General features: G+C 41.0%; 1 protein-coding gene across 1 annotated transcript; it reads right to left on the bottom strand.

The window, feature by feature from the left end:
* Positions 1 to 22074: 22074 nt before the first annotated feature.
* RDH14 (retinol dehydrogenase 14) lies at positions 22075 to 26865 on the bottom strand. Its single transcript, XM_026519331.4, has 2 exons — positions 26370 to 26865; positions 22075 to 23132 (listed from the first exon to the last, which is right to left on the bottom strand). The coding sequence occupies exons 1-2, from the start codon at positions 26760 to 26762 to the stop codon at positions 22515 to 22517; spliced, it is 1011 nt and encodes a 336-aa protein (XP_026375116.1). The 5' UTR covers positions 26763 to 26865; the 3' UTR covers positions 22075 to 22514.
* Between the last annotated feature and the right edge of the window lie 708 nt (positions 26866 to 27573).

The raw sequence follows: 27573 nt of genomic DNA, 5'->3' as shown, positions 1-27573 counted from the left end.
TAATGTGGAAGTTCGGAGAAGGGAATGGGGAAAAAAGACTAGAATCAGGATTAAAATTTCATATATGATTTACCCAGCAACATATCCTCTAGTAATGTGCCATTCCTAGCACATTTGGCACGCCCCGTTGCCTATGTGGGGAAAATCACTGTGGAGAAAGCACTGTAACAGGCACACTCGTTTTATTCTGTTCTTATGACAATACCATGATGTCAGTATCCTTATGGCCGGGTGCCCACAGAGTACTTTTGTCCCTTCCTTGAGTATCTGCTGTCTCCAGAATTGTGGCCCCAGGTGGCCCTGGCTTCTGTGGCAGTTCTAACCTCCAGTGTTTATCTGCCTGGCTGTTCCGATTGCCTCTCAGCCGCTACCTTCCACCAGGCTTCCCCGCCCCTCTCCTTGCACCAAGAATTGGCAAACACACCGTATCAAAACAGCGTTTAAAAAATTGTGTGTACAACTCAGCCCAGAAAGTCTTGGCTGCTTCAGTAGCTCTCTGCTGCCTTTTTACTTTATCTACTTTTCTTCTCCCCCCTCCCCCCAGAAGAAGGGTTTGCTCCCACTACTGCATCATAACCAGAAGTGGAAGTTAACACATGTTTTTGAGATTTGTATATATAGTTCTGGGTCATTCTTTTTAACAGATGAATAGAATTTACATATATAGTACATTGTGTTTATTTATTTATAGATGGACGTTGGGGTGTTTTCCAATTTTTCTCTGTGAAGAACATGGCTGCAATGAATATTCTTGCACGTGTTTTCTTGTGCACATCTCTGAGAATCCCTTTAGAATAAACATCTGGAAATGGAATTGCAGAGCCAAATAGGATGCTCATTTTTAATTTCATTGCTTATTATTGCCAATTCTCTTTCCAAAGTAGACGAGCCACTTTACATTTTCCCCAGCAGTGCATGAGTGTGTGTATAATCCATGACCACTAGCTTTCGTAATGTTTGACTAATGAGACCATTTAATCTTTGCTCATCAAACAGAAATGGATTTGTATCTTCTTATTTTGATTATTAGCGGCATTCTCAAGTTCATCACATTTCAGGTTGCCTTTTCTGGAAATGCCTATTCCCATCTCTGGTCTATTTCTCAACTAGGTTTTCGAGCCCATTAGACCACAAACTTGACCTGCGGGAGCAGCCCTTGCAGTTTCAAATGTCAAGGGTGACTTCCTCAAACAGCCCAAGAGTGCTCTCACCCTTTCATCCTAAGCAAGGAACAAATAGTGATGGTTTTAGGTTTTAGTTTCTTTCTGCTGCTCTCCTATAATCTTTTCCCAACACTCCAGCCAAGATCATTTCTGACTTACTCCAGAAGGCTTTCCAGACAGATCTCATCCACAAAGACCTCTCCTGCCTCTCAAAACCTACCTCTGCTATTTTCAGTGTCTGCTGTGCTTGGTACAGTCTAGAACTGTCCCCCCTGCCATCAGTGGAGTGCTGCAGACCTTGGAAGTAGACAGGTCAGACATACGGGCTCTGCCTTTACCAGTATGTGATCTTGAACAAGCCACATGACCTCTTGGCATTGTTTCCTCAGCTGTACAGTGAAAAGAGCAATACCAGCGTCATAGAAACATTGTGGAAATTAATGCCTTTACCCCTTTAGCAGAATGCTTGATTTAATAATCACTCAAAAAATCTTTGTCATTTCCATTATTATAGTGACTTTGTGTTTCCTTCCATGCTTGTGTAAACTAGGTCCTGAAGGGAATTCCACACAACTAGGTTGGTCTTGACACCGTGGAGTCCTCTTATGTATGTACAAATGTTCACTTTCTCTCCATTACCTCCTGCTCATTTGCTGTTTGGTTCCTCGTATTCTTGCCCCGGGACCGCAGGCAATGTGTCAGCGTGTCCTAAAATTTGGGCAGTGCAACCCATTTCATAGTAAAACCAAGATGGCGGGCCCACTGCCTGCTGCCTCCATGTGAAATATTTTCTAGCTTGGGGGCCCCAGCCTAAGAACAGCTCAGTTCTTGGCTGCAACTCCAACTGTGCCAACTTTATGAAGCATATTTTTTCCTTCGTCAGTTTATCCAAATCAAAATCTTCTGAAAGTACAAGGCCGCCATGAGATTATTTGCTTTGAAATAATAAGAATCTCATATATTTGTTGAGTACATTGACAATGGACAAGGTACTTCCCTCTCTGATGTCACACAGTCTCCAAAATAATGCTTGAAGATGGTCAGGGATCGTTAACCCCATGCTACAGACGACTCAGAGGAGGTTACTTGCTCGGATCCATAAAACGGAGAAGGGACAGAACAGGGCTTGAATTCAGGGCTTTTAAATCTAAGTCCTTATATAGATAGCTAATATTCAGTTCTTCCTGTGTGCCATGCCCCACACTGAGTATGTTACTTACGTCCTGCTTATTCTCATTTTGCATGCCCACGAGGTGAGTTTGGAGAGATGACGGGACTCGGCCCCAGCACACAGTTTGTGACAGCAGAGCTGAGGCTAGTTCTAGAACCACTGCTTTTACCTGCACACCCAGCAGCTTCCATCAAAAGATAGGAGGACACTCACCTCAGGCCCTCTAGGCTGAGGTGACCCTAACGACCAGTTGTCATTGAGTGGGGTCCCCCACTGTCACTCCTCACTTCTGCCCCCAGCTACCTCCCTATCCCTCGGACCAGGCCATCTGCAGGTGCTGGCCCAGCTCTGGGGGAACAGTTAGCCCACTGAGGGTAGAGACCTAGGCCTGAGGAAAAAGAGGATAATTTTTTTTTAAGATTTTATGTATTTATTTGAGAGGGAGAGAGAGGGAGAGAGAGAGAGAGCACACAAGCGGAGGGAGGGGCAGAGAGACAAGCAGACTTCCCTCTGAGTGGGAAGCCTGAGATGGGGCTCAATCCCAGGACCCTGGGATCATGTAAATGTCACCCTCTTGATGAAACATGCCCTGTGAACTTTATTTATAATTACTACCATTTCTGCAGGAATCCCTTTATCCTCCTCAGGTTTTTCCTACCACCTTCTTACTATATAACTGATTCCGTTATATTATTCATATAATTTGATTCTTTATTGATGTCCTTCTCAAGTAGAATTCAAGCTTCATTAGGGTAGAGTCTTTGTTTTGTTCATTAATCGATTCCAAGTTCCTAGCACAGTGCTGAGCGTATAGTCAGAAATTATAGTTGAAAAATATAATGAGTGAATAAATAGTGCATGTAAGCCACTTAACCTCTCCAAATCTGCTTTCTCTTCTCCGAATAGGAATGACAATAACACTGCAAAGAGCAGCTCCCGCTTTTGTCTACATGGTATTCCTTCTAGGTGAGTAACGCAGCTCCTCCTTCCTGTGTGAAAGCCATTCCTCGTGGGTTAGATGGCATGGACCACAGGGCTGGTATTGTCACCCAGGCTAGCCTGGCTCATTGGGGAACACCACTTCCCTGGCTATGGTGGGCGTGTGTTTCAAGCAGGGACAGTCTGTGAGATTAAATCAGTGCCCTCGGTTGAGGGGCAGTTTGGAGGAACCCAGGCTGGCAGGGCTATGTGGGCTGAGGGCTGTCAGCAGCCACCCTGCAAATGCGTGGGCAGCTTGCCTGAGGATGAAGCCAAGCAGAGGCAGGGAGAGCAGAGCCTGGGGCCTCGAGAAAGATCGGGCTTTGTGTTCTCTCTGTTAGTAATGACTGGCTGAGGGTCAGCAGAAGCAAACAAAACCTTTATAACGGACCAGAAGACTAGCATGGAGACAGGGACTGAGGAGCCAGAGAGAAGGAATTTCTCTGTCCGGGATGTCATCCTTCAATTTTAGCTTGGCAAACTCCTACTCAGCCTTCAAAACCTCATTGGAGATTTTGTTCATCCCCTAGCTCGTCCAGGCTGAATTGATCATGATTCCCTTGTGCCCCATGGCACCAGGCTTAGACTTTATCACACTCTTACCACTACAAATTACAGTTGTCCGTGGTATGAGTCTGCTGGAGCGGCCGTAACAAAATACCACAGACTGGGGGGCTTGAACAACAGAAACTTATTTTCTCACAGTTCTGGAGGCTGGAAGTCTAAGATCAAGGTGTCAGAGGGCTTGGTTTCTTCGGAGGGCTTTCTCCTTGGCTTGCAGATGGTTGCCTTCTGGCGGCGTCCTCATGGCCATCCCTCTGTCTTTGGTGTCTGTGTCCTGACCTCCTCTTTTTGTGGGGACACCAATCATATTGGATTAGGAAACACCCATTAATCTCGTATTACTTTAATGACCTCGTTAAGGGCCCTGTCTCGGAATACAGTCACATTCTAAGTACTGGGGGTTAGGACTTCAACATATGAGTTTGGGTGGGTGAGGGGGACAAAATTCAGGCCAAACATCCATTTATCTGCCTATTTCTTCCAAGTTCATTGAAGCTGCTGTGTAAACGTTTGGTGAACAATGGAATGAAAGAATGAATGAGTGAGTGAGTGGAAAACATTGTACTCCCCAGGGCAAACAGACCCTTCACTCATGGGCAATGGCCACCCCCCTGGTCTCTCCTCCTCTGGTGGGTCTGAGAAGATCCTCATGACTTCACTGAAGTCTACCAAAGAGAGGATTCTACCTGAGGTAATCAGCTCCTCCGGCCCAGTTTCAGGGGAGGACAGTGCCGTCAGGATGCTTGTCTTCAAATGCTCAAGAATCAGATAAATTATTTCAATCTATTTAAAGTCTTCCTCGCCTCCACTCTCTTGCTCTCTTCCAACACCCAATAAATCTCCCTGAGAGGTCAGTTCTCCTTCCAAAGTAGCTATCCCTTCTGACTAGCTCTGGCTTGGACTAAGAGCTTCAACCTTGTAACTGGTCTTTCTGCCCCACGACCCCCACTTCAATTACTTTGCCCTTGTGATCACAGTCTATCTGAAACACAGAGCTAGCTGCGACATTGGTCTCCTAACAAGACTCCAGTGACGTCCCACGGTAAAAGCCTGGGTTACCTTTTTGTCCCTCACTTGCCCTTCACACAAGTGAAGGCCCTTGACCCTTGACCCTTGCCTCATCCGTCTCTCCTGCGTCTCCCTTAGTGTCCACCCTCTTGCCACTCCGTAGGTGAGTCCCTGTGCCTTAGCCCGTGCTTCTCCCACTGCTGTGATCCTCTTCTGTCCCTTCTTCCCCGAGGAACCCATGCTTCCCAGGCCAAGGCAAAACCACATGCTTAACCAAAGCTTTCCCCCTTGCTGCTGTTAGTCGGTCCTGTGAGCTCTTTATCACAGATCCAATCACCTAGGGTTTAGCTCCTTCTTAAGCATGTATTTATCTATACCTGCGAGACCGGGAGTATCTTCATGGGCAAAAATTGGTCTTACTCATCAATGTATTGCCAGCACCCAGCACAGTACCTGGAATATAATAGAGACTCAGAAAAAGTATAATTTTGGGGGTTGCCTCTTATGTGCCAGGCATAGAGAGAGGTACGTGGCTCTGACCTAGACACAGACGTGACTTACGGTAGTGTGCTCAGGGCCCGAAAGGACGTGGGGGTGGGAAAGACTTCCTGTCGAGGTGGCATGTGATCTGGGGTTCATCACACGGCTAGTGATTTTCTGAAGGAAGTGAAAAACAATCCCTTGCCCGTGGAGGGTGAAAACAAGGGGAAGCATCCCCAGCAGAAGTGAGTGGTCCCGTTGGAGGAAAAGAAGAAGCAGCCAAAAAAGCTTCAAGAATACTGAGTGGCTGACGTTAGCCAAGGAGTAAGTATCGTTCGCTGAAAGTCTTCATGCTGAAGTGAAGGTCCTTGGCTTGCCACGCCGGTCACCTGTTTGCATGAACTTCCAGAGAGCAGAGTAAACGGCGAGGGCCCACATATGGGATGACTTACATGGGTGCGAGGGAATGTGTGTGTCACTCCGATCAGGGGTGGTACGTGCTGTGTTATTAGGCCCAGGCGGAGGCCACAGTACAGCCATCAATCAAGGAGCGGGTGTTTAAAAAACAGTGGAAGTGTTAAGGAAACATGAAGTGGCTGACCTGTGGGGCTGGCTGTTACTCCCTACAAGAATTTCGATGACTAATGATGTGGATAAATAAGTACTTAACTTGCTCATAACCACACGTGTAATTTATTTAATTCTGGGGGTATTATGCAGTTCTGGAAGCCCTTTAAGATGATGGTGATCAGTTGAAAAGGTTTCCCACTATTCAGAAGAGGCCACAGCCTTTTTCTCCCAGAGAAGCTTTTTTTTTTTTCCTCCCCTGGTCACTGGGATTAATGCATCGAAGGCTGGGATTCGGAAGTAGCCACCCGCCTCTCCTAGTTTAATCTACTGTTTTTGAAGATCTACCAGGACATCATAATCATTCCACTGGGTCTTTCAGAGCCTTTTTTAGAAAGTCAAACTAACCCAGAGAGAGGGGAGTCTCACCTTAAGATTGATTGGCTCACACTGTCAGGGATTCATGGATCTGCTGAAGGAAAGGCCTAAATGCATGCGAGGTTGAAGGATGGCGGCAGGTGGGGGGAGCCGGAGAGTGCCCACCGTGCTGTTTATCAGCTACCGCTGCACACCTCCAAGACTCAGTTTCTTCATCTCTAGAAGGGGCTAATGGTACTGGCCTCACAAAGTCTCGTGAAGATCAAAAGACAAAGGCAAAGTCGTGGCTGTTTCCGTACATGATATGTTTCTTGGAGGTGTATGAAAGTCAGCTCCATTTAGGCTGAACAACCAATATAGATATATTATACGAAATAGTTGATCCCAGATAATCATAAATGACAAAATCCATAACTGGACCTGTTTTGGTATGATCTTAAAAGTAATATTTTAAGTATTTTGTTTCTTTTTTTTTTTTAAAGATTTTATTTATTTATTCGACAGAGATAGAGACAGCCAGCGAGAGAGGGAACACAAGCAGGGGGACTGGGAGAGGAAGAAGCAGGCTCATAGCGGAGGAGCCTGATGTGGGGCTCGATCCCATAACGCCGGGATCACGCCCTGAGCTGAAGGCAGACGCTTAACCACTGTGCCACCCAGGCGCCCCTTAAGTATTTTGTTTCTATCTCTATATGTATGTCCTATCTATATCTATATCTATAGATATATCTATCTATCTATATATATCCCTATATATATGTATATATATTTTAAAATTTATAACTGAATTCAGAGATAATGAGCTCAAACCCGATGAACATATGATTGAAGGTAGAAGTTGTTTGCTTTCAGCACTCATTTTGTTCATTCATTCAACAAAACACCAACAAATAAGTGAATATCCACTACTTGGAAATTTAATCTCAAAGGTGTTCGTATTCTGAGATTTATGTTGATTTATTACTTCCCTTTCAAAAAAGATGTCGAGCAATTTTGTAACGAATATTGATAGAATGCAGTCCATATCCAAGTAAGTTCTCAAACTTCTTCCAAAACCCAACCTTGTTTTCCTTATCTCTTTATATGAAGCAAGTGCTCTGTCATAAGCCCCTTGCATGCATATCTCCACTTCAGAATCTGCCTCCCGGGGAAACTTTCTAGCAATGTGCAAAAGACATATAAAGTGGTATTTTGGGGTAGTCAGAAATGAGGAATGGTAACATAGATGGAGTATAAATTCTAGAGACAGAGCCTGTAGTACTTGCGATCATTCTGAGTATTGATAAATAAAAATAATCAGAGTTTTACTCTTCAGAATACTATAATTTAGGCTCTTCTAGGCAGGGTAGTAGATTATCATAGGAAAAAATGATTCAGATTTGTCAGGAGGGCTAATATGGATCATTATTTATAAACTAGAAATTATGTTTCAAATATATACATGTCCATAGAAGACAAAATTTAAATGAAATGTGATAATCTTTAGATATGTCAATTATTTATATGTTTGAAAACAATTTCTCTTGATCAGGTGAAACACTACATTGCACGTCCATTTGCTTGATATGCTTTGTCCTCAGAGCATGTGAAGGCAACTCGTTTCATCTTCAAATATGCTATTTCCGAATCTCAATTAAGTCTAAATAATGAGATTTTATTTAATTTACAATTTCTTTAGGAAAAATGGTGCTTTTCTAGGTTACAAATGTGACTTAGCAATAGTTTTAATAATTTTACAGCTATCCTGTAAACATCTGAAAACTAACCTTAGCTCTAAATTCAATTACTTTCCTTTTTTACTTTTTATTTTAAAAATAACATATATACCCCCCATAAAGAATAACACGTATGCAAATAGCTTAAAGTGCCCAACCACTCAAGAGACAGAACCCTCCCAGCACCCCAGACACCGGATCACAGTTTTATGCCTCTGTCCTATAGTTAGTTACTCACTATCCTGCCTTCTGAGAAGTTCATTTCCTTCGTTTGCTATATCGTTTTGCCACTCACCTATGTATCTCAGATCACAGATGATCACAAGTGATTTGAAACTCCTTCCTCTGAAAGGTGGGTTTTATGCTCTCTCCGCTCAAGTCTGATAGGATCTACCATCTGGGTACAAAAGCGATGCTATGCTATGCAGATTTCCGGGCCCAGGCCTTAGGAAACAGCAGCTGCCACTTGAAATCCAGATGCCATGCTCTAAGCGGTGAAGCCATCAAACGGAGAGGTCCACAAGGAGAGGAACCACACCCCTTCCCTACCACAGTCCTGGCCGAGCAACCAGCTGACAGCCAGCACCAACTATCCAGCCATGTGAATGAGTTCTCTTGGAACTGGGTCTTCCATTTCAGACAAGTTGCCCATTTCGGTCCAGCTATATAATTTGTGGGGCCCAGTGCAACTGAAAATTCAGTTCTTAAATTAGGAGAAAAGCTTTTTTTCCCTTTTATTTATGGTCCCTTGGTTAACCCATTATGGATTTTTATTGTTGTTGTTGTTTGCTATTTAATATCATGCACCCTTTGGTACAGGGATAGATGCCAAGCGAGTGCAGACCCCCAAAGGTACCTGGGCACCCTGCAAGAATAGGGATGGTTCAGGTGGGTGCCTGATAGAGGCAGCAGCCAGGCAGCTGGAAACCCTCCTTGGGATGCTGGGAGGTAGCAGAGGCTAACCTACCTACAACCTTAGGCTCCAAGCCTTTCCTGCACGTTTCATTGTCCCATCGGATTTCACTTACAAAACACAAATTCAAAGATAAAATTATTAAGAAGTTGAAGAAAGAGACTACAGAGCATTAAAACCCAACCATGAGCCCGCTTATGAGCATGAGGCCCTCTGCACCTACATGTATCGCATACCCCAAAACCAGCTTGGGTCCCAGCTAATGCCAGGAGGAAAAGAGATGAGCTCCCCATTGCAGAGCCCAGTTTCAAATTACCGACTCATGAGCAAAATGCATGGTTGCTATTATTTTAAGCAACTAAGTTCTAGAGTACTTTGTTTCACAGCAATGGAGAAGCAGCAGAAATTTTGGTATCTAAAGGAGAATGGCGTAAAATGAATAAATATAAAGGTGATGTAGTTTTGGGACTAGATAACAGGCAGAACTTGCAAGAGCCTCACAGAGATCATTAATGAAAGCAGGAAAGATCTTAAAGAAGATTCTGCCAGTGAGGGCTTGGAGGGCTGTAAGTGACATTAAAAAAAAAAATTATTTGTGCCTCCTCTGCGAAATGTAGGCCAATTTTATAAATCTTTTCAAAGAACCAACATTGTTGATTTTCTCTATTATAAATTTGTTTCCTATTTCATTAATATCTGCTCTTTAATTTTTTTTCACTTTTCTTGAGCTAATATTTGCTGTACTTTAGCCTCTAGAAATGAATGCACAGCTGATTGATTCCCAATTATTCTCTATTTTTAATATATTCATTCAAGGCTATTGTTTCATTATTTTTTCAAAACATTTAAAAATTTCTGTATTGATTTCTCATTCGATCCATTGATAATTTAGAAGGATATTTCTTTATTTGGAAAGGTAAGATAATTTCTGATTATTATTTAGTTCCTGATGTTTATCTTAACTGCATTGTAATTGGGGAATACATTCTATATGATCTCAAATTCATGAGATATATTGAAACTTGCTTTATACCCCAATATAAAAGCACATTGAAATTCTTCTGCATACGCTTGAAAATTCATATATTCTTCAGCTATTGAGTGTCGTGTTCTGTAGCTGTCCATTAAATCAACTTTGTTAATCAAATTATGGTTCAGATCTCCTGCAGGCTCACTGACATTTGGTCAGCTTTCTGTAGCAACTACCGAGCAATCTGTGTTTAAAACAAAACAAAACAAAACAAAACAAAACAAAACACTATGACAGTAGGTATGCTTTTTTGTTTTATATATTTGGAGGCTCTATCGTTTTAAATTTTCATACAATTAGGTTCATGCAATGTTTGAAAAAAACTGTCATATCTTCCTGGAGAATTAAAACTTTTATCATTATGAAGTGACCTTCTTTACCTATAATAATGTTTTCTGCATTTAAAAAAACAGTCTAAAAATCTTTGATTTTGTTACAGGAGTATTTAATCACTTACATTTATTATAACTATACATTTTGGGTTAAATCTATATTATTTTGTGTCCTATATTCGTCTCACTTTTTTTACTCTTCTTCTTATCTTTAATCTTCTTTTAAAGAGATTACTTTTTAAACTTTCTATTTATTTAAATAATCTCCGCACGCAACACGGGGCTCAGACTCACAACCCCGAGATCAAGAGTCACATGTTCTTCTAACTGAGCCAGCCAGGCGCTGCTAGAAAGACGATTTTTATTCTGTTCTGGGTTTTTTTTTTTTTTTCTGCTGTATTAGTTTGAAGATTATACCTTTTAAAAGTTATTTTGGTGGTTACTCTCTAGTACACCATGCACCCTTTATAATACCAATCTTGACTTTTTAATCTTACTCCTGGATAATGGAAAACCTTTAGAACACTTTTACTCAGATCATCCCTTCCTGATTTCTACCTAAATCTTATCAGGTATATTATGTCTATTCTTTCACATTATTATCTTTATACAATAAATGTTCATAGAATTCTTATTTTCTAATATAATTATCTATTTTATACTTAATGTTTTCTTCGGTCTTATCTCCTCAGGACTTCCATCTGGAATTACTTTCCTTATGCCTGAAGTGAATTGTTTAGAATGTCCTCTGATGGGGTTCAGCTGTGGCCGTTCTCTCCATTTTGGTATGTTTATGTTTGTTCACATTTTTATTTTACACCCATCCTGGATCTATACTTTGATTGAGTATGGAATTCTAGGTTGGCAGTTAGTTTCATTCAGTCCATTACTACCTTTCACATGTGTATATATTTCGGATGTGGCCTTTTCAGATTGACTTCTTTCACTTAACAATATGCACCGAAGGTCCCTCTGTGTCTTCTCATGGCTTGAGGTCTCATTTCTTTTTAGTGCTGAGTAACATTACGTTGTTTGGGGGCGCCTGGGTGGCTCAGTTGTTAAGCGTCTGCCTTCGGCTCAGGGCGTGATCCCGGTGTTCTGGGATCGAGCTCCACATCAGGCTCCTCTGCTGGGAGCCTGCTTCTTCCTCTCCCACTCCCCCTGCTCGTGTTCCCTCTCTCGCTGGCTGTCTCTCTCTCTGTCAAATTAATAAATAAAATTTAAAAAAACACACATTACGTTGTTTGGATGTACCACAGTTTACTTAACCATTTACCTACTGACGTACATCTTGGTTGCTTCAAAGGTTTGGTACTGAGGAGTGCGGCTCCTCTAAATATCTGTTGTGCAGTTTGTTGTGTGGACGTAAGTTTTCAGTGTGTGCCTTTTGAATGCTGCTTTTACAATTAGGCTTGTTGAAGTTGAGGATTATTGTTTTTCATCGGTTCTGGAAAATTCTCTGTCACTATCTCTTCAAATATTGCCTCTGTCCCTATTCTCTCTTCCTGTTCTTTCTATAACTCCAATAAAATATATATACACTTTTTTGAGAGAGAGAGAGCGAGCAAGTGGGGGGAGAGGCAGAGGAAGAGGGGAGAGAGAATCTCAAGCAGGCTCCATGCTCAGCACAGAGCCTAATACGAAAACCTGACCTGAGCTGAAACAGAGTCAGATGCTTAATCAACTCAGTCACCCACACACCCCTAAAACTATATTATTTTCTAGCAACCACATTTCCTGATCTTTCCCCTAAAATGTCCATCCTTATGTGTCCCTTTGCGGCTTTCTGCATTATTTCTTCTGATCCGTCTCTTTAGTTTATTACTTCTCTCCTCTGCTGTGTTCAATCAGCAGCCAAATCCATCTTCTGAATTTTTCATTTGTTAGAATTTCGTTATAAATTATATTTGTTATAATTTGCTACAAATTAAATGAACTCATTTCTAGAAGTGTTACATAGTTGTAAAAGTTGTCACTTTTGTAGTTTCTCTCTGATGAACTTTTCAAGCTCATTTTTACTTTTCTGAGCATAGTAAACATAGTTATTATATCATCTATGTCTGATAATTCCCGTCTCTGAAATTCTTGGATCAGTGCTGCTGATTCTTACTCCCGGTACCTGTGCGTGGACCTTAGCTACTCATTGACTTTGAAAAAAAATTAATTATGGAGGCTGTCCAAGCCCTTTTATGAAGGTCCTTTCCTCAGAGGAGGATTTGGCTTTCTTTCTGCTGGTCACCTAGGGTACTGCCAGTCCTAAATGACTTTAGACCAAATTGATGGTTTGAGCTGATTTTGGATCGCTGTGGTGAAACCATATGTACTTCTGCCTGGGGACCATGGCTTAGCCCTACTTGCAGGTATGGGTTTTCTCTTCTATTATATGCTCCCTCTTCCGCTCAGTGTGAAGACAATGTCCCTATTCCATGGGCCAGTCAGGAGTATAATTCAAAGTTAATTCTTTCTCCTACTTACCATGAGTGTGGAGTCCTTCGGAATCCCAGCTTAATTTAAATTTGTGAGAGTTTGTATTGAATCCCAGATTTTATGGAAGATTTCTTTTCTATCCTCCTTCAGGTTCTGGGGAGTCAAAACAAAACTTTACATTCATCATTGTTTCTGCTAAGGAGACAAATGTCATCTGGACAAAGGTAATTTGCCTTCTTTCTTAACTTCTAGGATTCTTACTTCATGTTTGCCTGATTTTGACCTAAAAATTTCCCACCACCTTGTTTGCCTATTTTTTTCTATTTTTATCCAGAATTGTCCATTGTCCTTAAATAAGTATTGGTCTAAGTAACCTAGCCTGTCATTTCCAGAAGCCAAAGTTCCCTCAAATAATTTTTTTGAAAATGAAACACAAAAAGTATTTTCCTTGTCACCTCTTACTTTATTCAGAAAATTTTACATGAAATAATATTGATATGCCAAATGTGTTATCAATTGCAAAGTGGGAAAACTATTCTAAGTATTTGGACTCTTTAGAGGGTTTTCACTAATAGGATATGTATAATTTCTGAGTTTTCAGCAGATGTTGGAGAGTGAAAACTGCTTTATTTCAAAAGAAATGGATGCATTTACTATAAAGTACAGTAATACAGCTCTTTTGATCATTGTATTATGATTTAACTCAGACATTTCATTGTTTGTGCAATTTCTGCAAACCCATGAAAGATGATATATATCCCTTTGGCAGGAAACCAACACTCTGGATGGGGCACTGGATTTTTTAACCACCTTGATAAATAATTTACACTTAGGGATATTATGCAGAAACCTTTTCAATTAACTTGTGTTGACAGAAACTAAATATAGTAGTCAATGAAAAAAATTTAACACATTCTTGACCTATCAGGCAGACATAACCTTACTTAAAATATCATCTACTCTAGAAAATGAATATATTAAAGGGACAGACTGAGAAAAACAATGATTATAAATATGAAAATGAAAAATCTACTATTGCTTTGGTTTTAGAGAAAATTTTAACTTTTTCTATGGGCCTTATTTTAGTTCACTAAAAGAAATGCACTAGTATAGGAAGGAGCCAAAACTTCTAAAACCTGAAAAACTTTGGTTCAAATTATGGGCCCATCGGTTTCCAGGCATGTCACTTAGTACTAGAGATAATATATGTGAAATATCTCACATAAATAGTAATTATTCTAGAAAGAACTTTCTCTAGTGAGTTTAATCACGTTTTCTAATTTGTCCTATGAATTGATGATCTCAGGGATTTGCAAGAATGGTGGCATTATTTTAAAAAGAAAAGAAGGCCTCTTTATTTTTTTTCGTGCATATATACTTATTTGAAAATTAATTATTAGCCAGAGTAAATACATACTGGGTGTGGCAGAATTAACTGTGTTGATTTTGGTAAATCCTCTTTCAAGGACGGAAGGCAGACTACTTACTAGAATCCACAGGTATCTGCAGAAAGAACTGGGAGGCACTAGTCAATAATTTGAATGAACTATATAGATATTTCCAGGGGAATTTGTGGCAAGGTAAATTCTTTTTAGCCTGTGAGCTTTCTTTGTTGACATTCTAGTTTCCCTCCTACGAAGTTCCAATTTACTATTGACTATAGCTGTCAAAAACGATGACACACTTACTCAAGGCTCTGTCATATGGCTCATTCCATGTTTTGAGTAAGAGTGTACGGGAGAATCCAGCATTTCTGTCAGAAGCCAAAAGAACCCTCTACTCGCTGTGAAGGTTGAACTTATTTTCCAGGGTGTAGGAAGAGACCATCTGTCAGGCCACTTAAATCAGCTCCATCTACCCTGGCCATCGATAGGGTGGTAGACACCTTAGTTTTTGGTCGTTAAATAATTAATCAAATAATCACCCGAGTATCCTGTGAGTCACTGATATCTTAGAGCCCCTCGGCAGATGTTAGCAGGAAGCAGAAAATACTCAAACATGTCCTTGCCTTCAATGCACTGCAATCTGGTTCTTAAAAACTCACATCTAGACTTTGAATCCCCTCTTACCTTTACTTCTCTGATGTGACTTGCAGCAGATAAATAGAAATAAATATTCCTAGTGTAGCCGGGGTTTCGGTTATGAATGTCTTTCTAATCTATTCACACTGCCCCAAACACATACAGGATTATCCATCACACGTCATTCTACAGTCTTCATCAAATTGCCTGCTGAAGGAAGCCTAGTACTTATTACATTTTTTCTAAATGGAAAACAGCTGTGATAAATTAATCTGTTCACCAGAAATCTCATATTAGGAAAGATTCACAGATACTCTCTCACAGGTCAGCTTTTCCAACTATGAATAATATATACCTCTACCCCTACCTGGGTCTTTGAGTATGGCTAATTCACTTGGCCCCTTTTACTTCTCTGTGGGGTGTAATAGAGGTGAAATATTTCCTGGGGCAGACTAGCAATATTTAGGTGATAAGCACATATTTAAAAAAAGAACGGAGAAAATGTCACTCAGAAGGTGGTGTAGTCAGCAATAACAGAACACATCCTCACAAGGCCCACTTCAAGAGCCTTGGCCATCCGGAGCATAAAGCACTTGCTTATGAATTCACCTAATACGGGTATCACTGCTCATGTCACCACGTTCAACCTCCGACAGAATTCACGTCCTTCCTTCTGATCCTATAATCAAATTTCTGGTTATAATTTAGTTCCCCAAATGGATCTCCTCACCAGGATATTATGTGCTACCCAAATTCCTTTGGTAGGTTTCCAGTTCCTTTGGTAGTTTCACATTGGAAACTGATGTTCTGACATCAGTGCTTTCACCAAAGAAATGCCATCATGGCTGCCTCTCCTTCATCAGCCCCCTCCCTCTCAAGCTGTAATGCTCAATTTCTTTGTGTCTTCTGTCTATGCCATCACTTGATCATCAGCAGGGTAGTTTTTATTTGAAACTTTATGCTGCTTCTCTCTGGTCAGTCATCTGATTAATTTGCTTTGCTGTTGTTGTTGTTATTGTTTAAATAGGAAATTGAATCCTCCCAGATATTTTAAGGAGAAAGAGATAGAATATAGTAAAGTAGTTCAGGAGGTGCCTACAAAATAATGGGAAGGGCTGAAAGAGAGGGTTAGGTGACAGTAAGAGGAATAAATCCTGAAAGACTACAGAGCTGACCTGAAAGAGGAAGCTGCTCCTTCTGCCGCGGTCAGGAAGGTGGGAACCTGGAGGATGCTGACAGAAATACTTAGTTAGGAGACACTGCTCTGATTCTGGTATCAGGAAACCAGAATCAGGATGCTGTTACCACGGCAACCCCCCTCAACACCCAGCGAGAAGTGAGTGGGCACTGAGCTATGGGGTCTACCTCAATTGCCTCTTGTCATCAAAACAAAAACCAAAACTGAAGAAAAAGCAAAACTGAAGAAAAACAAAACTGAATAAAAAGAAGCAACTCTGTTTCCAGGACTACCAGAAAATAGCCAAAAACAAAACAAAACAAAACAGTAAGAAGAAGACCTCCTTTTAATCCTCCCTTCAAAATCTCACACTAGGACACCAATTTGTCTTCATCCAGAATGTGCACCATGTAGTTCTTTGTTTTCAGTTTTAGGAAAGAAATCTGAATGCCAATCGAACATATCCGAGATATTTCTGGTTCTATTTGTCTTCTGTGTTCCTATAAACCTAATGCAGGGTATATTGAAGGTATCCTGCTTTGCACATAGCCCATCGTTCACATGCAATCTCTTAATGCATGTGTATGCATTTGTGGTTATGATAAGAATTATGCACTGAAATGAGTCATGAATTATACTCAGTGTAATGTACTGAGATCCCGCATCATTCCATACTCCCAAAGGCTACAACTAAGGATTAGGTACGTGACGTGTGTATCTTTGAATGTCCCCATACGACACAAAGTGCAAATAAATAAATAAATAAATAACAGGACATCCCCACTGAAAAGAAGCGTATACTCATTTGACTTCTTGCAATCTCACCTTTAATGAGATATAACCCCCCAAATCTACTGTTCCTTTCTATTCTACTCTGCTTCATGCTTTTCTAATTTAGCTATAGTCACTTCTTTGCAGCTTCAGCTATTTCTTTTAAAATATTCCAATATGGTTATCTTCCTCTTTTCCGGGTCACAAAGAGAACTATAGATTTGAAAATGTACGTTCAGAATGAAAAGTATACATCCAAGCCTTCTCCACTCTCCTGCAAAAGGCTCCATTGACTTTTGCAACACCCCCCCAACTTCATTTATCTATAGGATGGCTCTTGATAGCTTTGTGTGAGCTTTTTAAAGTTCAGCCAAGCCAGCTGCATGATCAACCCAAAGACAATAGCTCCCACACACGGGGCTACATGGATTAAAGAACCCGATCCATCAGTAAATCTGCCAGATGGCAGTGGAAGAAAGCTTGTAACTCTCTCACTTTCATTTCAACAGCAGCAAACAATGTTCAATGTTTAAAATAAACTCTTCCAGATGAGCTAAAGATAAACTCTGAGGTGGGCGGACTTGAGCTTGCTAGGCTGCAGCTCTGAAGTGTTTGATTACATTAACACAAAACCCCTGGGTAGAACCCGCTTCTGTCAACAGAATGCTCAGACTCCGACACCTACTACATGAAGCCATTTCCTGTGCTTTCATGGGTTGGTGGCAGAAACTTGCTTTGCTTTTTTCACAAACTAATAATGATTATGTATTTCTCCGAGCTCAGCATTTCCTCAAACCATGTGTACAACTTCAAGACATTCCTAAAATGCCGACACTGTATGTAGGTCTGTACAAAGACCTTTTGAATATATTTACAACTTAAATCCCTATTTACTCATTCATCTCACTGCTCTCATAGTGGCAGAAAAGGTGCCATTAGGATTTGAAACCATTCTGCTAGTAACTGGATAACTATCTAGACTATGGGGTAGACCCCCAAAGGGAAAAAAAAAAAAAGGTACAAGTATTTTTTTAAGTCAGAATTTACAAGGGAAGTTAGCATCTTCTTTTTTGTTGCTGTTTTTTGAATAGACTTTAAAACTTGCAACTGAGGACAGACCAGGCTGTCATACATCATACGTAACATGGCAATTTCTAAAGGGAAAATGACATACTGAAAAAAATCACTTAAATATTCAGGAACTTAACCTATTTAACACAATTAGTAGGAGCTTTGAATGAAGAAGAGAAACAAACACAGGGTTGAGGATGAAAATAAATCTTAGGCTGCAAAAACAGGACCCAATAAATCCAATAGTCAATTAGGTAAATTGGGGCACTAAAAATATGTGTATCTCAAACTTAGATGAGGAGTCTTTGGGAAAATATGACTCACTATGCAGAGCACAGTTATTGTCAGTTCCTCCAAACTGCAACTTTTCTGATGTCAGTGATAGCTCTATTTTATACGGTACTAGCCCTTTTATTTGGAATCGGCTGGTTACCTGAACAAGTTGATTAAAGAAGGAAATCATAAAGATGAATCATATGCACCCGGGATTTATTATCCGAACTTGAAACATACGGTGCATTCATTCATTTGCCTGTCTTCTGACACAAGGCTCAGGGCTTTTCTTTGTTGTTTTTCTGAGTGTGCGTTCACTGGGAACTCCATCCTCTTGCATTATACACCCTTAAATGGTACAGTCTATGATTTCCAGCTTTTGTGTCTTTAAAATGGAGTCAAAGTTTAAAGTCACTTGCAAAGCACTAAATATAGCCACCTTTTAGATTTTATAGTATCTATTTTTAGTATTTCATGGTTGTTATGAAACTTCATTCAAGAGTGTTTCTAGTGATTTGCCTTCATTTAGTTTTTAGAAAGCACTCAACTTAATTTTCATAGAAATTCTTTCTCTTTGTACTCGTATTTCATTGGTTTGCGTTACGATGAATAACTTCTATTATGATTAATAACAAGTACAACTAACACCCACACAAGTTTGGTTGGGTTTTCCTTGTTGCCTCTTGCGTCCCAAAGCCCAGAATAATGACTGGCACACAATAGACATTCAATAAATATTTGTTAAGTGAATAACTGAAAGCTACACAAGTCTCTCCCTAAAAATATGATGCAGCAGGTGGGAACAGCAGTGCGGGGGGGTGGCTGGAGGGGAGCTTGCCAGTTTGGAACAGTTGCATGATGTGGGCATCAGGCAGCATGTTTTCCAAAAAGAATGGAATTATTACAGTAAGTCTGTTAGACAATGGTTGGTTAAAGGTGCTTCTCTGTACTTCGGTTAAACACCTAATTTAGCAAAAAACTCTTACTGAGTAAAAAGGGGCGCTCCACCTAACTTTCCTTTAGGAATAAACTACCTTCCTCCATGTTAACCTGTAACTAATTTAACTCCCTATTGTCCGGAGAAGCTTTGTGAAACATCTGAAGCTATCTCTGGGGGCCCAGCTCCTGAAGGGTGATCAGTAACATGTTCTCTCTTCAGTGTTCCTTAGGACATTTGGAATCAATTAAATATTCAAATAGAGGTTCTCTCAGATCTCGGGCCAGGCCCAGCAGGTTTGGGAGGGGAGAGAGTTGACGGCGGATCACTGTGATTTCCTCACACCAGAATCGATAGCTGGAGAGAGATTTAAAAAATACATTCTCTAGACTTCCTGGGTCTGCAAACAAATCGTCATACAAGATTAAAAATGATACGGAGAAACAACAGGAGCCATGTTAAGGAACTGGAATTACAGAACATTCAAGAACTGCTATCATGCACAGTGTCTGAAAGATTAAAAAAAAAAGAGAGAGAGAGAGAGAGAAAAGTCAGTCCATGAGACTGTTGCATCAGTGTAATGGTATGGCCTGCATAAGCTAAAAATGGTTTTTACGTTTTTAAAGGACTGTAAAAGAAAAAAAAGACATGTAACAGATTGTATATGGCTTAGTAACCAATATTTACAGTCTGGCCTTTTATAAAAAGTTTGCTGACCCTTGGTTTAGTTTTGTTTCCATCATATGTACACCTGTAAACATTACTATTACTAATTATATTACTATTAATAGTAATGATCAGGTGCATTGGGGAAGGGGAAACCGATGAGCACCCATTATGTGCCAGGCACTTTGCTAAACACTTTATATACTCTGCTAATCTCTTCACTGAGCAATCCTTTAAGGGATTATCCCAATGGCAAAGCCAAGAAAACAGAAGCTGAGGGGTGGATGGGGTGGGGGTGGTGAAGTATCTTGCCAATGTGGCAGGAGAGCTGAGCGGTAGAGCTGTTAATGGAACCCAGAGTGGTGGTGTGTTCACGCCCTGAGATCCCTCTCCCAGAGAGATGCTGCTGGGGACCTCCTATTAAAAATAGTTACTCTGAGTAGAGTTGAGACAGAGGAGTTATAATCTCACTTCTTTTCAGAACAAGTTGCTTGAAATCAACATTTCAAAAGATAAAGCCAGAAACTAACATGAAAATGGGTTTTCAGCTCAATTAGTCCATTATCTGGCACATTGCATCCTTCTAAGACTATTTTGCTAAGGGTGAGAGTAAGTATCAATGTAACAAAAGTCAGCAGAACAGAAGGGTTTAATAATCTTCAAAATCCAACTAGTCGTACTATAGCTATTAGTCCTCGATTCCATCTAACACAGGGTGGGAAGGACATCTTCCAAATGGCAGCTCATTTTACCTAAATAGTTGGTGTTTCCAGATGAGTTTCTAGTTTCCCATCATGATAAATTAATATATCCCATTTTATTATGGTGCCACAAACAAGAACTCTGCAAGGCTCAACTCTTACGAAAGGCCCAACTCCCCTGAAAAGCATCAGGTATCAAAATGCAGCCAGAAGAGATGGTATTAACTGAATAAAAAAGAAAAAAAGGAAAAAAAAAAAGTGCTCTTTTTAATGAAGTCAAGGTGTAGGACAGATTTATTAGCTTCCATTTTTCCAAGTTGCATTCTAGTGTATTTCCTGCCCATATTTCTAAGTTCAGCAAGTCTCTTTGTAGGATTATTTTAAAAAAATACATTTCAAAGAACATGATGCAGATATACCCACTACACCTGCAAAGACACACCTGTGACAGTACAAACACTAACTGTTTCTCATATTCACAACCCAATGCTCTAACGGAAAACAGATTTTCTGTATGATCTGCCAAGATCCTGCCATTCTCCAAAGGAACTGATACTGGTAACCAGATAATATAAATAGTCTTAAAAATAATAATCAATCAAGGATTACTCCTGACCAAAATGGCCATTCAGTATAGTACAGTCTATCATTTACTGTCATAATTCCTTTTTCTAATAACAGATGGTTAAGACAAAGAATTACCAATTATTTTTGATGCTTCAACAGATACCTAAAATATCCCTATTCAGACTGTTATTTTTATGCACACCACTGATTCATTACTTATTCATTCAAACATCATTATTCAATGTTTACTGTGTATCAGGTACGATGCTTGGTATTTGAAGAAGGAAAACTAATAAGAATATAATAAAAGAATAAAATCTTTCTTTGGAAAATTCTTATTATCCAACTGGATTTTTGAACAAGTAATTAGTAAAGCTGCCAAGATCAATTAAAACAAAGTAAAAAAAGGACTGGTTCTGCCTACAGGGATTGAAAGAACAATATAAGGAAAGGCCAAGAGACAAGTGAGTGTGGTCTATACTGAGGACAGGGTTATTCAACAGAACGAACAGAGATGTGCTGTCAAAGACAGTAGTCACTAGGCACATGTGCCTATTTAAATTTAAATTAACATAAGATTAGAACTTCAGTTGTCCTATTTCAAGCACTCAATAACCACAAGTATCTAGAGTGTACCACATAGGACAGTGTGGACACAATTATTTCTATCATTGCAGAAAGTTCTATTGGACAGGACTAAGAGGACAAGGTAAGCCTGTGGCCAGCTCATGGACAGTCTCATATGCATATTAAGGAGCTTAATCTTTAAATGAAAATGATTTGTAAATTACCATATGCTGCAAAGTCCTTTCAGGAACCGGCAAAAGGAACATATTTGTAAGGAGACTCTACCCCTGCAATATTGTTATGACCTGTTTCACCCATCCGGATTCTGTATTTGAGACTTCTTTTGAAGAACGAATTCTGCAGCTTAAGAAAAGGCTAGAAACCCACAGTCAGAGGCAACTGGAAACCACCACATATTTTTAAGCAGGCACATGACACCATGACACAGATTTGGGCTTTAGAAATATTACTTCTTAATGCAGCATGCAAGATATGTGGGAAGAAAGGACACTGTGCATACCAAGATCAGTGGAGGCTAATAAGATGATAAAGGACTCACTTCAGTGAAACTTGTAAAAAAAAAAATACACAATTAAGAACTTGCATCATTAAATTTATTCCAAGTAAGAATTGTGCACATAACAGGCATGTTATTTTCACACAAAACCCGGCACTGCAATAAAAATACTTAACACTTTGGCCATGAAACTCAAAAGATATATGAAAAACTTCTCAAGGTGTTTAAGTCACTGGATTCTTTAATATTTACAATTCATGCTTGCTCAATTATAATTTCTAAAGTATAATTATATTGCTCATTTTGCTATTATGTTTATTATATATTTAAGACTTTTCTGAAATTTTATGTTCTCCAAAAAATAACTTCTTAGTAACTTCAAAACATCCATATGTATCTCAGCAATACTACTGTAAAACCAAAACTGTTTTCAAGTAGCAAGTACTCAAGCCACACCATTTCTGATTATAGAAATAACTGGCAGCCAGTTTTATAAATAGCTCTCTTTCACTCCTTGTGCCTATTTTAATATGCCAACCATTACTTCACTGATATCCCAGAGTTTTCTTGCAACAGACTCATCCATAGCTTTGGGCAATAGTTCTTCCTCTTTACAATCTCCAAAGTACTTTCCCGACACACCTTCTACCTCAGGTGAAGAGGCTAAATAAACCGAAGTCTGGGCACCTTCTAATGGGGTTTTGAAAAAAGCCCATGACACCAAATTGAAAAGTGGTTTGACCAACAGTGGAATGTGTATGTGCCTGCCAAGATTTGTCCGCACAATGCCAGGGTGTAATACGTTGACAGTCACGTTTGTGCCTTCTAAGCGGCGGGCTAGTTCTCTGGTAAAAAGAATGTTAGCCAGTTTGCTCCGACTATAACAAAAGCTTTTATTATAACTCTCTTCACTGTTCAAGTCTTCAAAGTTGATGTCTCCATATTTATAAAGTTTGGAAGAAACTACCACAATCCTGCTGGGAGCTGAACTTTTGAGGAGTCCAAGGAGAAGATTGGTGAGTAGGAAGTGCCCCAGATGGTTCACTCCAAACTGCATCTCAAACCCATCTTCCGTCTTCATATAAGGGCACTGGAAGATCCCTGCGTTGTTGATTAAGACGTCCAGTCTAGGTTCTTCCTTTAAATGTCAAAAAGAGAATGGGGCAATTATGAACACAGGCCTAAAATGAAATTTTTAAAAGTTTTTGCAAACTACGAAAATTCTATAAAGTGCCTCTGTGGGTTTTCAACAATTGGGGGGTGAAGAGTGGAAAGACTTGTGTGTTTAATGGGGGCCTGGCCTTGTGCTTTTCACATATTCTCTCATCTACCCTCACCAACTCAGTGAGCAAACTAAGCACCCAAGTTAGGTGATTTGTGCGGAATCACAGGGCTCTTGGGTGGCAAACAAAAACTGGAAGATGAAATCTTCTCACACCAATGCCCCTGTTTTTAATTAGTAAGCTAGCTTGCTTTTCTAATTGGGAGTTTCACATCATAGCTAGAGAGTTGATGTGAGCTAGGAAGTGGAAATCCGGCAGAAGGTAGGTCAGCATTGTTTATTCCCAGAGCTGCTATTAACAACACCAGGGGCAAACTAGGATTGCTTCATTCTGTACTTTTCTAAGGGCAAATGGTACCAGGGGGATGGAGCACCTCCAAGTGGTTTCCTTAAAACTGGGACATGCAATAGAAAGGGTCAGGGATGCAAATCAAAACTGGAGAGAACATCATGACTAAATCAAAGAAATGTTAAGAAAAAAATCAAATAGGTAATATAAAAGTATCAGAAACAAAGCAATGAATCATAAATACTAAGTCTCACAGTAAAAGCAAAGGACATTTAGAGAGGAGTTAGGACCAACAAACACCTTTAACCTCTATTATAAATTTAGAATTCAGTTTTTTCCCTATATAAAATCTACCTCTTTCAAACTCTGAAAGGCCCCCAGCTTACGGGATCTAGATAGTCAGGATTTTACACTTTGTACCCTCCTGCATCTCTCCAGAGTAAAATGCTAAAATTTAGACTGTCCTCAAAAGGAAGTCTTTTCATTCCTTAATTCATATAAGTTGGTTTTCCCTAACCCTTTCTTGGCTCCTCTCTGTCTCTTTTGATGGGCAGAGAAAAAGAAATGTACAACATGTTCCAGGTGTAAAGACACAGTGATGACCTACAATTAAATTAATTTGAGGTCAAATTTCAAATTTCACTGGCCCTTTTGCCAAGTGTAAGAAAAAAGAAAAATGTGTTAAATTTCACAACTGTTATCACAGCCTACCTGTCAGAGGATTAACTATTTATCATTCTGTCGCCTAAGCACCTTTGGCTTTTCCAACAGTCAACTTCAAAAAGAAGGCAAAAGTTCACCCGTGGGGGAAAGAAAGGAGTGTTCTTTTTTCACTAATCCTTTGGAAGAGTTTCCTGTATTAATCATTTCTGAGCCATCATTCTTTGCTGGGCTTGTGTTATTTTAAGACTTTATCATTCACTGTTTTTTAAATTCTAGGAGATAAATGACATAAATACCATGAATACCAACCTGTGGGAAATTTATACGTCCATTAAAAAAAAAAAAATCTGGTTATAGTCACTGGACTTCAGAGCCAAAAAGAAACTTAATAAAGTTTATCTCCTTAACTTTTAATTGGTTCTGTCTCAAGTGGCCAAAGTAATAAAATGCCTCAAGTATCAGAAGTGAGAAGCATACCCAGACACATTTACATTTTTAAGGAACAATAGGAAGACCCACTTTTAATGCTTCAACATCTTTTATACACTAGTACTTATTTCTTAACCTGTTTTACCTGACAATGAAATACTAGCCATTAAGACAAACAAACAGAAAACCTCTCTAGATCTGCAATAGTTTCCAAACTGTGCACCAAGATGCCCCAGAGCCTCACAAGGAACTCCACAGGGTGCTATGGATTTTAAATTTTCCAGGGAAACAAAGTGATACTTTGCTCAACATCTCAAAAACTACTAGCTGCAAATGGTCCACACCTTTAACATTAAATTGTGCTAAATTCCTTTCAATGGTGTCCTATCTTTGTAAAGCTGAGGTTTTAGTAAAATGCAAGTACAATGTTAAGTATCAGTTTAGAACAAGAAATGGTGGTGGACATTTCCAATCTGATTCCAAAGACTGAGAAGTTGATGGAGTGAACAACAGGTGTACATTTCCCATTAGTAATTATGGTTATTGAAGAATGAAATATCTTTTTTCTTTCAATTACGTGTATTATTTTCTCAAACAGCTACTAAGTTGTTAGGACATAAATACTTATTAGGTTGTTTGGACCTAATTACTTAATAAACGGATAGATATTTCCTCTGGCCTACTGGCATCATGAAAAAATTAGAAAGTTTGGGAACCTCTGCTGTAGACTCAAGAGGCTCGGTTTCTCATGGGCACCTTTCCCACACCAGCTAATTTTAAATTTCACTCTTCTATATGCCCTTTTGCAAGTCACCTCTGCAGGAAACTCTTAGACCTCAATTTCAACAGAGGACATCCACTTCAGTGGAATATTTATCACCTAAACAAAGATTCCAACACCTCACAGCAGGCAGCAGGACTAGAGAAGTTAAAAACAAGGGCTTTGGAGACAGCCTGGGCAAATTATTTGGCCTACCTATGCCTTTGTTGCCTAATGTTGTAAAATGGGGATAATAATATCTACCAGGGTTACTGAGGATTCGATGACAATAATAGCGAAAGGCACTTTAATTTCATTAAAAGAAAAATTTTTTAAGTATCTGAAATTCTTGGTACAGCTTCTGGCACATAGGAAACCTTCAATAAATAACTAAGTATTATATTTCTGTAACCGTTTAGAGCACATGGCTACTGGGATTCTGAGCTCCAATCTATTTAGAAATCAGGCCAGAGACTGTTTAAGGAGCTGGTGCTAATGAGTCCACTGGTGGCACCCCAGCGGGGGGGGGGGGGGGGGGATGCTTCAAGGTCCCTGGCTCTCAGGCTCTCTGAAATATGGCTTGGTGCACTGACTTCAGACCCAGAAAAAAACAATCTGAAGATCTGGCGGATCTCCCCCTGGGCCACCCTCACATAATAAAGGTAATATTCAGATGCTGGTTTATTTTCCTCTTGGGGCCATTGTTTTCTCAGCATCTTTGGAAAACAGAGGCCTTTCCTACCAATTTCCCCAGCCTTGCACTCCCAAGTTCTCTCTTACTCTTTGACTGTTTTGAGTCTTATGCTCAGTCTTTCCAAGGTCACACCCCCTGGACTCTGGGCGGTACCACCTCCCCCTCCCCGGCCCCCCCGCTAAGCCCCGGCCCCGCCTCGCCCGTCCGCCAAGGCCCGCGCCGGTCCCCGATCTCCAGCTGGCTCCCGGAGCCCCACACCTGGAGCATCTCTTGACAGAAGGCGCGCACCGAGCGCAGCGAGGCGAGGTCCAACTCCTTGACGACGAGCTCGCCGGCCTCGCCGGCGTCAGAGCCCGGCTCGGGGCCCCCGGCCTGGCGGAGCTCGCGGCGGAGCTGACCCGCCGCCTCCTCGGCGCGCGCTCGATCGCGGCAGCCCATGATGACCCTCGCCCCCAAGCGCAGCAGCTCGGCCGCCGTGGCGCGGCCCAGGCCGCTGTTCGCCCCCGTGATCAGCACGGTCTTTCCGTGCATGAGGCCCCAGTTTCTGCCTCCGTGCAGCCGCTGGACCCTGGGCCCCACGAACCGCCGGACCGCCAGCCACAGGGCCCCGCCCAGTGCGGCCAAGAGCGCCGCTACGGTAGCCACGGCCATAGCCGCCGGGGCCGATGGCCCACCGGCCCCCGCGCGGGACTTCCGGAGTCGCCGCACGCGCGGGGCTGGAGCTGCCACCTGCACGCGAAGAACTCTGGGGCGGGGCCTGTTGCGGCCTGACGGGGCGGCGTAGGGCATGCTGGGACTTGTAGTTTTCCTTTCGAGGGCACGGGATTGGTTAGGGGAGTGCAGCGCCTTGAGTCGCGTGGACTCGGTGGAACCGGCCCCCATCCTGAGCGTGGAGGGTGAGCACATACCCCAGAGTGGTGGTGGTCGACCCGGTGGGAATGCCTTAGGAATATTTTGAATTTACAAATCCCACATATCAGGGCTTGCTTAGTGTGTTTTCCTTTAAGTACTCCTGGGACTTGTTACTCCTCCATGCGGTTTACTTTACTCCACTCAGGAGAATGAGTGGTTCCTACCCTTATGGAGTCTGAGGAAGAGCTCTTTTTTAGTATGATGAGGCGAAGAACTTAGCAACATGAACCAGTCGGAAACAAAATGGACCAGTGGTTCTCAGACGTTACCATAGTATCAGAATCCCCCGCAGAGCTCGTAAAAACAACACAACTCCCCCCCCCCCCCCCCCCCGAATTGAAGGGCCCAGTACCAGAGTTTAGAACTCAATAGGTTCCAGATGGGACCTGAGACTGCATTTCTAAGAAGCTCCCAGGTGATTTCAGTCTGAGAACTGAAAACCATTGTGGCCTTGCTCTCTAAAGCAAAAGTCATCCTCCAGTGGTCTTATTTGATACTGGTAGAAATACAGTGGGAAAGCCTGGACTTACTCTAGACACAGACTTCTGAG

This window comes from Ursus arctos, unplaced genomic scaffold (assembly GCF_023065955.2).
Source record: "Ursus arctos isolate Adak ecotype North America unplaced genomic scaffold, UrsArc2.0 scaffold_8, whole genome shotgun sequence".
Lineage (NCBI taxonomy): Eukaryota > Metazoa > Chordata > Mammalia > Carnivora > Ursidae > Ursus > Ursus arctos.
The sequence above is the reverse complement of the archived record's forward strand: the minus strand, read 5'-3'. Positions and strand labels throughout refer to the sequence as shown.

Excerpts from the sequence above, each read along its gene's own strand:
- RDH14 (XM_026519331.4), bottom strand. The coding sequence starts at position 26,762 with ATGGCCGTGGCTACCGTAGCGGCGCTCTTGGCCGCACTGGGCGGGGCC. Across the intron at positions 23,133-26,369 it reads TCTGTCAAGAGATGCTCCAG|GAAGAACCTAGACTGGACGT; the intron begins GTGTGGGGCTCC and ends TGACATTTAAAG.